Raw genomic sequence first — 13,392 nt, 5'->3', positions numbered from 1 at the left:
AGACTGCTGGGACTCTGAGTTCTGGAGTGATGGGCTTCCTGCTCCTGGCACAGCCCTGGGGACACATCAGAGTGACTTTCAGAAGGGACTGGTTAGCTGCTATTTCTGTGACTCCAGAGTCCTGCTAGATGGGACAGAACCACAGCCTTCCTGAAGGCCAGAAACATTTAGGGCAGAGGTCACCGCAGATCTCCTGGGGCACCTTGCACTAAACCATAAGAGAGATCAGTTCCGTGTGGCAACGGTCCAGGCCACGTGCACTTAGGGGCTCCAGCTGAGGGCACGTTGGGGGTGACAAGTTCTCAACACCCAAACAACCTCAACCTTTCACTCTTCCTCAGAGTGAGCTGGGGTGCCCTGCTTATGAATAAAAGCTCTGGGTTTCATTGTCAAAATGTCAGATGTATGGCTGAACTGGACTTTTTTCTTTTTCAGTTTCTCTGCAGGTGGATATTGTTCCCAGCCAAGGGGAGATCAGCGTTGGAGAATCCAAATTCTTCTTATGCCAAGGTAAGTGTCCTGTGTTCTGCTGCACTTCAAAGCATGCCTCAGAAACCCATTGGGCAGAGCAGAAGCCCGTGAGTGCCGGGCCTGTGGCACCACACCTAGGATTCCAGGTGTTGTTCTGCTCCAGGGTCAGTAGTGTAGCCACTTGAGAGCCAGGAGGGCTCCCAGGCCTCTTCCTTCCTCCCAGGAGCTGCCCCAATGTGGTTATGTGTGTCATCTAAACTACTTCTTGACAGTGGAGGAATCCCAATGGTTTCTTTCAACACAACTCTTATCGAGCTGTTCAGATCTCCTGCACTATCTGCACCCACAGTTTTGTAAATTATACCAGAAAACAGTACTGGCTTAGAAAAATAATGCTGTGGTGGGTCAGCTTAAGTCTCATTTCTTAGACTCTCCCAGATCTTGAACATCTAAGGAGGTCTAAAACTTACCTGAAAGTAAAATGGGTATTAGTATCTCTGGTTTCAAAGATATCTATCCTGGGTTTGCAGGACTGTTGTAAATACCAATATTCTGACCCATGGCCCCTAGCAGACGTCTAGGGTATGCCAGACATGTTGTCCTTATTGTTTGTTTAACAAGTATGCCCCATTTCTCCAAGTGTAGTAGTGCACACCTGTAATCCCCTTACTTGAGAGGCTGAGACAGAAGGATCATAGGTTCAAGGCCAACGTTGGCAGTTTGGCAAGACCCTCAGCAATTTAGTGAGACTCTATTTCAAAGTAAAAAATAAAAAGGGCTGAGATTGTAGCTCAGAGGTAAAATGCTTTTGGGTTTAGCCCATGGTACTGAAAAGAAATATGCCCCATTTCCAATTATTGCATGATTCCCATTTTTAGTAATTATCAAGAATCATCCCCTGGAAGAAAGGATACCAAATTAGGTCTCAGGTCCTCTGTCTATGACACAGCTGGGATTGGTAACATGGTAGAGCCAGGAAAGAGCTGAGCTAGGTATAAACTGTGGCATTTAGCAAGTGGCTTTTGGCACAGACTGGTCTTTCACGTTGAGTCTGATCTGCAGTGGGCAAGGGGGCTGTGGCTGCTGGATGCATTTGCTCCAGCTTAGCCTTCATCACAGCAATTTCAGTGATCTGGAGATGCAGCCGTGGAGCCCACAGCACATCTTGCAAATAGCGATATTTATTGAAAACATGATGGGCCCTGAAAGGAAGACCGCTTCATTTCCATACTAAGCATCTGCACAGGGCTGGGCAATGTGGGCTGCAACAGGCTCTGTGTAGAGTCAGGGCAAAGCTGAGACCAGCAAATGCCAGAACCTTTCACCCTGCTGTAGCCTGGCATCTGGGCCTGCTCAGCAACAGTCCCTACCTCTTGGATGTCCAGGGGAAGGAGGCATGGGAGATTCTGGCTAGGTTCTTTGCAGCACGTAAGATGAATTTGTCTGTCTGAGGCAGCAGGTGCTAAATCGGCAGCCATGCCAGTTTTTGCACACAGATGCTAGAATCAAAGTGGTTGGAATATGCACTTGTAGATCAGCCAGTGTCTCTCATCTTCAGCTCAGAAAACCATAATTGAATCCCTCAAAGACAAGCTGATCATTTGGCTCAGACCAGCTAGGTCCTGGAGGTCAGACGTAGATGTACTAACCTGACCTGGAGGTCAGTCGTAGATGTACTAACTCCTTTATTTCCCATTTTGTGAGGCATGTAAGTTCCTAGTTTCATGCCCAGTGTGCAGTAGGTCCTCAACCACTTTTTTTCCCCACTCAACCTCTTTTCTTCCCTCACTAAGAATAGGACCACTATAAAGCAATATGAGTAGAAGTGGTTGTTGAGTTCTTTCCAAAATGCTCTAAGGGGTGCCATGTATATAGTAATTATGCATAGAATCCAGAAGAGGGCTGCATAATGTTCTAACATAAATGGCCATCCCTCCCTGGCCATCCAGCCTCAATCGATTTGTTTTCCAGCAGTTCTTACTAAGTAGCCACTGTCACTCTGGAGGTGACTTAGTCTTCTAGAGTTCAGTAGTTTAAAATTAATCTTCCCCTCCTTAGTGGCAGGAGATGCCAAAGATAAGGACATCTCCTGGTTCTCCCCCAATGGAGAAAAGGTCAGCCCAAACCAGCAGCGGATCTCGGTGGTGTGGAATGACGATTCTTCCTCTACGCTCACTATTTACAATGCCAACATCGATGACGCCGGCATCTACAAGTGTGTGGTCACCAGTGAGGATGGCAGCGAGTCTGAGGCCACCGTCAACGTGAAGATCTTCCGTAAGAGCCTCCCCTTTTGTATTCTCTGCCCTGTCTTGCATGAGCAAGATACGTGAGTGGATGGATGAGATGGCAGTAGATGAACCAGAGAGGGAATGACAGGTTCCTTGTCTTCTTCTTGAGTCTTCTCTGACCTGGCTCAGTTCCAGTACATTCTCAAATTGTACTCAGCCAAACCAGAAGTGGGTTGATTCTCTGAATCCGACTGGTCACAGCTACCCACCACTGGCCTCTGTTCTCCAAATGCAGATTGCACAGTTCCCAGTTACAGGCTCCTCTTTGCCTTCCCCAAGTGTTGACTGATGGGAGTACCATACAGTCATTCCCTTCTTATTCCACCTACCCTGCTGGCAGTGGAGCTGAAAGACCCAGTGGGGTGAGGGATTATTATTGGAACACTTGGTGCCACTCAAATCAGGCAGTTCCCGTTGCCACTGAAACCCTGTCTGGAGGTGGCATCTCATTACATCATTATCGTGTGTCTCTCCCATTGGCCAGAGTCACAGTGGGTGACAGCTAATGGAACAATATCGATTGCCACAGTAGTCATTGCCAAAAAGTGTGCTTTCCTTCTGTTCTTGGGAATTTCTTCTGCTGTAGGAAAGTTTGGGCAGGGCCGGGGATTGGGGTCAGTGAGTGACAAAAAGAGGACCAATGACTCCCACTATCATTGTAGGATAGGTGCACCATGGATTCATTGCAGCTAGGCGTTGGGTTCCATTCCCATTATCTCTTGAATCATCCCATATGAAGGTGCCCCTTTCCTTCTGTAGACCCTTTTCTGCACCAAGTGTAGTAAACTCAGCACTCAGAACTCACTGTTCCTTATATCAGCGGCTCTGTCTGCACTTGAGACCATGTGCTGAGTGGGACCCCATGTTATACAACTGCCTAGATGGATTGAGGCTTGGGATTCAAGTCCAGGCAGCATAGCTCTGGTAAGAAGGGATCTTGTGGGAGAACCCACCATCTTTCTCACTCTTCTCCTGCTTATTTTACAGAGAAGCTCATGTTCAAGAATGCACCGACCCCACAGGAGTTCAGGGAGGGAGAAGATGCTGTGATCGTGTGTGATGTGGTCAGCTCCCTCCCCCCAACCATCATCTGGAAACACAAAGGTCGAGATGTCATCCTGAAAAAAGATGGTGAGACTTGGATTTCCTGGTAGCTTCTTTTCCCTTGGTTCACCAATTCCCTAGGTCTCTACTTCTACCAGTCCCTGGAGCATTCCCACTTGAATTCAGATTCTGGTACCCTGAGACCCATATGCAGTTTCCAGATCCTGAATCGATTTATATACCCTGAGCTTGGTGGATTCAGCCTCCTGATTTTCTCTGTAAAGACAAAGATAAATTTCCAATAGACTTGTTCTCAGCTATATTTCAGAGCCAGGGACACATTTTCTTATTTCAGCCTAAAACTCCATCCCATAAGACTGAAGTTAAAAGAGAAGAAAGAGGCTCAGCTACCTACCTGTCTGCAGATCTCAGAGTTCCTGACTGATCCTTAATGAACCTGCCTCTTGTCTCTTCTAGCCCGATTCATAGTCCTGTCCAACAACTACCTGCAGATCCGAGGCATCAAGAAAACAGATGAGGGCACTTACCGCTGTGAGGGTAGAATCCTGGCACGGGGGGAGATCAACTTCAAGGACATTCAGGTCATTGTGAATGGTGAGGAGATCCGTTCTTCCTATAGCCCTGGTTCCTCCACATCCTTCTCTTTACCTTCTTCCTCTTTGGTCTGTAAAATCAATCCTGTCTGGACTCATTCATAATCTTAGCCAAATCTCCTTCCTGCCATAACCTCCAGGGTCTCTTTCATTTTTAATATACATACCTTTTGGGTCTCCCTCCACTCTGGGGGCTCTTAGTTATTCAGTGCCCTTTGTTGTCATGAAGCACCAGAAACTTTCCCCATGCTTAATAAAAAAAAAAAACTCTGACTCATCCTCATTGTTCTCGAAGTTACCATAATTGTGAAGTAAGTCCCCTAGTTCGATGTGCAGAGAAAATATTACAATCAATTCAGGTCTCGGAATAGTCAGAATCATGGTCCATGGGCTTATTAATCTTAATTTGCAGTGTCAAATAAACACACCCGTGGAATCGATCTGACATTTACACGGTGTTTACAGGAAATTATAATGTCAGTGCTAAGAAAATAAGTAAATCATGTTGGAATTGTTTTGGCTATTGGTATGCATTTTTTGCCAAACTCTCCCCCTCTCATTCCTTTGGTGAAAACAGTTTGTGCACATGGTTGTTTATGACAATCCCAGAAAAATGTCACGCTTGGTGAGTTGGTGCATTTCAAAATGGTAGCAACCTTATAAGCACCAGGAACAGTAGATTCTAATTTTTTCCAGTATTGAGAGCCCCTTTTTAATGTCATGTTCCACTGATCCTGGTGGTTAGTGTGCACTGATTTAGAAAATATATAATGACAAATAGCTACTGTAAATCGAATACCACTTTAACGTGAGTAAAATGTAAGTTTATGGCTTCCAAACTCTTGAAAAACAATAATGCATGTTTGTGAGCAAACTGTTTATTTTGTTTACATTAAATCTTTACTATATATATGAGTTTAAATCCCTTACACTAACTCTGCAGCCACCCAGGACTCTTGACTCACCGGCTGAGACTCTCTGACGTGGGGACCCCTGAAGTGCTCCTTCTCCAAGTCATAGCGTCTCCCAAGTTTTTACAACCACCTCTGACATCTTTTCTTTCCTTCAGTGCCACCCACGGTCCAGGCCCGGCAGAGCATTGTGAATGCCACCGCCAACCTGGGCCAGTCGGTCACCCTGGTGTGTGACGCCGAAGGCTTCCCGGAGCCCACCATGAGCTGGACAAAGTAAGAACTGGCTGTTGTCCTGGGTCATGGGCTAGAAGAGAAGGGGCGTCATAGGGCCCGCTCAGTGTTGGCAGTAACATGGGTATGAACTCCTTGGAAATACCAACACTGGGTGAAGAGTGGGGTTCTTTTCTATAAGCCTCTCTTGCCCTGGCCCTGTGTATTGAATTATTCCTTCACTCTCAGCCTTGTGGGTGCACATCCAGTAACTGGTCAAGGGTCAGGGAGGGGGCTCTCTTTGAAACCTCTGCAAGTATAGTTTACAGCCTTTGGGCTACGTCAGAGAACTGGGTAGAGGAATAGAAGGTGTGTGGCAATATAAGTTGCTATCCTCTCTTTTAAATTTTTAAATTTTTTGTAGTACAGAGGATAGAATCCAGGGGCATTCCATCTCTGAGCTACATCCCCAGCCCTATTTTAATTTTTATTTTGAAACAGGACCGCACTAAATTGCTAAGGGCCTCACTAAGTTGCTGAGGTTGACCTTGAACTTGTGACCTTCCTGTCTCAGCCTCCCAAGTACTGGGATTATAGGCATGCACCACCATGTCCAGCTTGTTCTCCCTTTTGGTGGAAATAGTCTCTTTTTCATGGGTTGGGTCTGTCTGCATTTTGTGAAAACAAGTTAAAAATACATATCTTAACTCTACGAGGCAAATCACAGTCCTCTACATTTGTGTCCCCTGTAGGGATGGGGAACAGATAGAGAATGAGGAAGATGATGACAAGTACATCTTCAGCGATGACAGTTCTGAGCTGACCATCAGGAAGGTGGATAAGAATGATGAGGCGGAGTATGTCTGCATTGCTGAGAACAAGGCTGGCGAGCAGGATGCATCCATCCACCTCAAGGTCTTTGGTGAGTGCAGTGGGGATCAAGGTCACTGCTCCACTACACCTCCTCTTACCTGGTCTACTCTATCTTAAATATGTCAAAAAGGCAAGCATTACTGGCTCCACCACTAAGCCCTGGTCCAAGCCACCATCAAGCTTACTTGCACACCACCAGTCTTCCAGCTGGTCTTCCTGCCTCCCCACCTGGGTTCCCTTGGTTCCTTCTACTCAAGGTGGCCAGCATGGCCTAAGTACCATTCCTCTTCAAAATCCTCCAGTGTCATCCTGTTGCAACTAGAATAAAATCCAGACTCTCTACCATGACCAAGCTACCAGCTCCTTCCTTCCCCTCCACCTTCCGCTTTCCTTGGCTTTGCTTGCCATTTAAAGCTTCCCACCACAAAGGCCTTTTTTCTGTCCATCTGATTCAGCCAAGCTTGCTCCTTATCTCAGGGACATTCCATCTGATGTTCCTCTGCTTAGAACATATTCCCTCCAAGCTGTTCTTCTCCTCCTCTGCATTTATACATCAGCGCAAACGCACCTTCTCCAGGAATCCTTCCTTGGCTACCCTGGGTAATGCAGCTGCCCCATCACTGCCACCACCCCTACTTACTTGCCACCCTGAATCTCTTCTATTACTTTCAGTCATGATTCTTCATGCACTTATTATTGTTTATTTAGGGAGTTGTCTCCCAGCTCTACCGCACGTACATTCCAGGATGGCAGAAGGCTTGCTGGCTTACACATTGCTCATCCCTGGTGCTCCAAGCAGCACCAGACTCCTATTAGGCCCCTGGTAAATGTCAGTGGCTGCCTTCACTTTTTTGCTTTTCTTCACTGGCATGTGTGAAACTGCCAGAGGTAGTCTGAAAAGAGCTCCTACATTTCTATTCGCTTTGTCTTTATAAACTCAGTAGACTTCCGTTCACTTTAGAACTAAAATGTGTGTTTTGACCTGACCTTGAAAAAATAATTTGTTGCCTTGAAATGTTTACTCTAATGGCTCTGCTTATCTCTTTTAAAAACACAGATAAGCTGGTCCACTGTAGCCTCCTGCTAGAGTCCAGGTGCTTGACGGGCAGCTCAGGGGCATGTTCCTCCCAGGTAGTTAAAATGCGCACTTGGGAACCAGCCTTGGGACCTGCTTGTTTAGCCTGATCAAGAGCACTGTATGTAAACATACAGTTGAAAATCAAGTGTTTGTATGCAAATGGCCCAGCTAATCACAGATGAATCTTATTTATTCATTGATGAGGACTGGGTTTAGAAACAGGTTATCAGTTTCTTCAAGGTACCTGTATGGACTTGAGAGTGAAAGCTAAACTTCATGAAAAAACACTTTTTGTAGTCTTTTCTCTAACTCAAATTAATCTTTCCCATATTATAGGAAAGGACAGATGCATCTGTTATTCCTTCATTTAACAAATATTTATTGAGCACAAATGCTGTTAGACAGAGGGGCTATAGAGAGGAATAGAATTTGACCCTGAGAAGCACAGAGAAAGAGATAAACATATAAACATATAAATAATAACAGATAGGGTCAGTCAGCAACATTTGAATGACTGCGGTTGACCCAGCTAAAGTCTACAGAGCTGAATAATATGGGCTGCTCTCATCAGTAGGTTCTCGGGCTAGTGTAGATGGCCAACACAGAAGTTTTAAATGACAACCCCTTATAATGATTTCATAGTAGCAGTATGCATAGTATTGTATAAGAAAAGAAGATCTGTGTGACATAACTGGGAGAAGTCATCAAAACTGTGCTGTTTCGTAAGTGGGACTTACAGATGAAGAGCTGGATGAGAATCTTCAGAAATGCACAGACACGGACAGGAAAATAGCATGGTATTGGCCAGGAGCTGCAAGCCAGCAGGGGCTGTGTCTGTTTTGCTCACAACGATGTTCCCAGCACCTAGGATAGGAGCTGGCATACAATAGGCACTATCATTCGCATAAGTGAAGGAGCAGCCATTAATCTGTGTGAATGAAGCACAGCTTATGTGGCTGGGAGATGAGCCTGGAATCATGCTAACATCACTTGTCTTTATGAAATTCTTTTGGGCATTAGTCCCATAAAGTAATAATAATAATACTGAACACAAAGGAGCACTTGTACTGTGTCAAGCACTGTGAAGTGCTATTTGTAAATTAGCTCTTTTAATCCTCATCACAACTCTCTGAAATAGATTTCATTATCATCTCCATTTACAAAGGAACACAGAGAGATTAGGTACCCTTCCCAAGGAGCCAGGGTTCAAACCGAGGCAGTTAGCATCTGTGTCCATTTCCTGAGCTAATAACGGTGTGGGTTACTGCTACACAGAACCCCATAGCACATACATGGTGTGTGAATTGGCTAGGGAGTGACCGGTAATATGAGAATTAGGGTGCTCTCCCTTGTGAGTGTATGTGGTACTGGGAATTGAACCTAGTGGCATCTACCCCCAAGCTACACCCCCAAGCTACACCCCCAGCCCTTTTTATTTTTTAGTTTGGAAAAAGATCTAAGCTTACTGAGGGTCTTGCTAAGTTGCTGAGGCTGACCTTGAACCTATGATCCTGCTGTCTCAGCCCACCATTTTCTTCACAGACTACAGAACACACTCAGCTCTAATGTGGCTCATTGAGAGCAGCTCTTGTCTAGTCTCCTAGGCTTTCTGGTGGCAGCGCCTGCCCCAGGTAGGACGGGTAGGTGGTGGCTCAGGAGCCATGTGGACCATGATAGAATAAATGGAATAGGTAGGGTCTGGGAGTGGGGGTGAGGAAGCAAGCAAGACCAGATTTGTCCTCCCATCCTCTAGCTTTCATGCATAACACACACACACGCACGCACACACACACACACACACACACACACACACACACACACCAGTTTCTTTGCCAAGACTGTATCTGGGATGGTGAACATGAAGCACAGTGGATATATCAACCAGAGGAGAGGTGACTGGGTTCCTAGAGAGGTAGATTAGGAAATCACAGACTCACAGGGACTATCAAATACAGAATGAGAATCCTCAGTAATATCCTGAGAGTGCATACAGCCTCCTTGTAGTAACCGGTATCAACTATCCACCCCCTTTCCTTCTTTTTTTCACCTTTTTACCTTCTTCCCTCCTCCACCCTGGCCTCCCCATTGGTTGAGAGGCTGTATGGGGCCAGGGAGAGAGGCCAGCTGGTTAGGGCTCCATCTTTCTTCTCTCTTTCTTTCTCGCTCTTTCCCCTTCTGGCTTGCCATCATGGGCCACCTCTAGGAATAAGCAGACAGGTCTCGTGGCAGTAGCAGAGTGTGGTTAGGTAGAAGAGGATAGGACAGAACAGCTCAGAACTCGTGTGGCTTTGGGAAATGATGACAGTCAGTAAGAGACGTAACTAAATTAAAGACTGCTGCTCCCCACCCACATACTAACCAGGTCCAACCCTGCTTAGTGTCCAAGAGCAGAAGATGGGGCACGTTCAGGGTGGTATGACTGGTTATCCAGGTGTGGTGGCACACACCTCTAATCCTATTTCTTAGGGGGCTGAGACAGGAAGATCGCAGGCTTAAGGCCAGCATAAGCAATTTAGTGGGATCTTCAACAGCTTAGTGAGAACCTGTTTCAAAATAAGAAATGAAAGGGCTGGGATTGTATCTCAAAGGTAGAATGTCTCTGAGTTCAATCTCGAGCACCTAAATAAATAAATTAATAAATTAATTAATTAATAAAACACTGCTGTAACCATGCCTCAGTGCTAAGTGACATTATTCTTTGCAGCATGCATTGTGCTAGTTAGTTATCCTGTAGAAGCTGTTTCTACTAAGTAGTTGCATTCTACCTCCCTTTAAATTTGGCTATGGATTTCCATTGCTCTGCTCCCCACATACCCTTCTGAAGAAGTATTTTTGTTTCTGCAGATTATGACTCTCATGCTCATCCTCTTGAGGTCGCATACCACCGTGGGATGAAGCAAGTTCTGCCATAGGCAGAAGCCTTGCATAGCTGATCCTCTGTGACTAACGCAGCCCTTGTGGGTGACAGCAAAGGACCAGCAGAGACGTGAGGGAAGGTGTACTGGCCATGTCCCCCAGTGGTCCTTCCAGGGAAGCAGTGGCCCCAGGGTTCTCCTGGGACAAAGGTTGCTGGAATCTGGATTGAGGTGGGGATAGACGAGGCTGGCTCTCAGTGGCAAAATTCAGAGCCCTGGACATGCTTGTAAAACTCAAGATGGCTGCTCTCGCTGGAATGCCGCAGTCTGAGGCACTAAGTCCCACGGAGGCAGGTGGGATCCGAAAACCAGGGCCCTCAAGAGAAGCTAGTTAGGATGGAACAAGAACTACTGGGAGATAAAACCTGCAGAGACTCCTCTTGGTGCTGGAGGGCAGAGGGAGGGAACCTTTTATAAGTAGAGTCACCCTGTATCTGTCCTTATTTGCCCAATAATGTCACTCCCAAATGGCATTCTAAGCTTAGTGTTGACAGTGGGGCTGCTTCTGGAGTAAGAGAGGATTAAGCAATCAGTGAGAAACTTGCAGTTCTTCCAACAGCCTTCTATTGACTATACAACATTAAACTCTCTTAATAATGTTTTTAATAAGAACATAGTTCATTCCTGTCTAAGGAATTATACGAGGTATCCTTTAAAGCCATCTGGGAAATGGAGCCACCAAAACCAAATATTAATAGATGTCAACTGACCCTTGTCTGTTTTCTGTTAACTTTTTGCTGCCAGGACAAAGTTCTCTGGGTCAGGTCAGTAGTCAGAAGACCTTCAAATACTGTCTGGGTCTCAAAATCTAGGTTTCAAGAGGCCAGAAATTCAACTATCTCCAGACCCTCAAACAACTATTCAGGGTAGTGAATTCAGTTGGTGGTTCTTTTACCTTTCATTTGGTGGCTTGACAGTGAAGAGATTCAACTTTTCTTTTTACTTTATTTGGTGCATTATAGTATCATATTATCATGTAAATCATATCGGTACATATACACATAGCTTTTATATATCTCTTTATTTCCGTGTTTATTTTGCATCTGTTTTGCCTAACCCTCCATAACTTCCTATTTAACAGCCCACTTACTTCCCACCCGGCATAAGTTGTATCCTCCTGGACAATATTTATCAAGGGAGACACAAAAGTCTTCCTTCAGGAGCACTTCATTCCCTTTGACTCCATCAACTCAGATTTGTGATCATTGGCTTCATTGGATTAAGATGTGGCTTTGTGCCAGCCATCAAAAAAGAATTTGCTAAGCAGGCTTTTGGTACAGATTAACTCTAAGAGGATATTTCAGCTATATAGATTTTATATGGAAGCAGGCATTTACTGCAAAAAAGTGTCATTTCTGTTTATCAAAGACCCGTAGTTTATTGGCCTACTTGCAGTTAGTACATGAATCCGACTATAATGGAAATGAAGTTATTGCAAAAGTTATCTATAATTCTGATTCACTATTGTCATTTGTCTCCAGCCTGGCCTCGTTTTCTGTGAGCAAAATAAGTTACATTTGTGCCGTGTTATCTTTTCTCTTCTACGGAAAGTTTGGCAATTTCAGAGTATAATTGTTTTAAATTGGGAAAATTCAATTTTCTCTAATGTTTTAGCATTTAACTCAGCGTTGGGATGCTTGTGTCTCCTGCATTACCAAAAACATTTGGAAAATGAACTCATCTCAACCCCCTCCTTCCATCCTCAGCCCACCACAGTGACTGGCCTGGTTTCCTCACTTGAGTTAATGTTCATAATATCCTTCTAGTCGTTAGGAATCTGAGCCATTGGGTTCCTTCTTTTGATTTTTCCCATTTCTACTTGCCCTCTGTTCATTCCCACTTCCTCTAAACCTTTCTTCCCCCATCCCACCCTCTCACATCTGCTCTTTGATTTCTATTCCTCCCGAAACAACCAACCTCATTCAGGAATCAGGGCTCCCTCATATCTGGGTCGTGTCCAGACCTTCCATATCGGTTTCCCTGCCTCAAGGTTTTTTCTATTCTACATCATCTTGAAGTTTTTCTAGATCAACCTTGTCAGAACACAAGCATCACTGGACTGTCTCTGGGCTTCCACCACTCGGTGCTGAAAGAAAATTCCAGCAATCCAGCCTCGTCTCCCTCTGCCTCACACCGCACTCCTCTCTTCCCTGCCCTCTCTTCACAGGCTCTTGCTTCTTTGTTTTTATTCAAGCAGTTTTCTACACTTGAAATGACTGTTTCCACCCTGAAGTTTTTGCTGTGGAAATCTCATGGTGCAACCTCATAGCTGAATCCATCTTGAAGGTTTGGGCCAAGGGAGCTCTTCTGTATCCTGCTTCCTGCACCCATTGCCCAGATGTTTACTCTAGGATATGTTTTGATTGCTTTCATCTGCATGTTGTCCTAGAGCTACTTCATCAAACACCAAGGATAGGCCCATGCACTTAAGAAATAGCTAACCTTCATTGAATGGGTATACATTATCACTCAAACCCAGACAGCCAAATAATCAAATAAACTCACAGAAATGTTTTGTTTTTCTTTTCAGCAAAACCCAAAATCACATATGTAGAGAATCAGACTGCCATGGAACTGGAGGAGAAGGTCACTCTTACCTGTGAAGCCTCGGGAGACCCCATTCCCTCTATCACCTGGAGGACTTCCACCAGAAACATCAGCAGCGAAGAAAAGGTATAATGTCACCCAAGAGTTTCAGGGCCATGGAACACAGACTCGAAGCAAATCGAGTCTGCCCTGCCCAGTTCTCTTCGGTGAGCCAGAGGGGGGATGTGGTCACTGGAGGCCCCCCGGGTCCTGCGGCCTTCCTCCCCTGGCCCGCTGGGGCATGGCCTGCCCAACATCCCCTTTCAGTGGAATGGGCACAGTTCCTTGCATAGGTTGGCAGGGGTGTGACAGTAGTGGGCATGGTTAAGCTAGGTTTGGGGGAGGAGACGATAGTGATTTTCAAGCCCAGGATTGTGGATCTGTGAGGCACAAAAA

The 13,392-nt window shown here is 45.5% G+C and overlaps 1 protein-coding gene across 25 annotated transcripts in view; it reads left to right on the top strand.

The window, feature by feature from the left end:
* NCAM1 (neural cell adhesion molecule 1) overlaps nucleotides 1-13,392 on the top strand; it is a gene marked incomplete at both ends in the record, with an annotated part of 327,730 nt that overhangs the window by 260,510 nt on the left and 53,828 nt on the right. For 20 of the 25 annotated variants that reach the window (XM_080700221.1, XM_080700238.1, XM_080700220.1 and 17 more), the window contains 7 exons: nucleotides 436-510; nucleotides 2,530-2,748; nucleotides 3,750-3,893; nucleotides 4,284-4,421; nucleotides 5,490-5,607; nucleotides 6,297-6,466; nucleotides 12,941-13,083. In XM_080700221.1, coding sequence (XP_080556347.1) covers nucleotides 436-510; nucleotides 2,530-2,748; nucleotides 3,750-3,893; nucleotides 4,284-4,421; nucleotides 5,490-5,607; nucleotides 6,297-6,466; nucleotides 12,941-13,083 — 1,007 coding nt within the window. The remainder of the gene's footprint in view (nucleotides 1-435; nucleotides 511-2,529; nucleotides 2,749-3,749; nucleotides 3,894-4,283; nucleotides 4,422-5,489; nucleotides 5,608-6,296; nucleotides 6,467-12,940; nucleotides 13,084-13,392) is intronic. The other 5 variants (XM_080700234.1, XM_080700222.1, XM_080700236.1 and 2 more) reach the window with 2 other exon arrangements.

The sequence above is a fragment of the Muscardinus avellanarius genome (genome assembly GCF_963383645.1).
Source record: "Muscardinus avellanarius genome assembly, chromosome: 1".
Taxonomy (NCBI): domain Eukaryota; kingdom Metazoa; phylum Chordata; class Mammalia; order Rodentia; family Gliridae; genus Muscardinus; species Muscardinus avellanarius.
The sequence above is the reverse complement of the archived record's forward strand: the minus strand, read 5'-3'. Positions and strand labels throughout refer to the sequence as shown.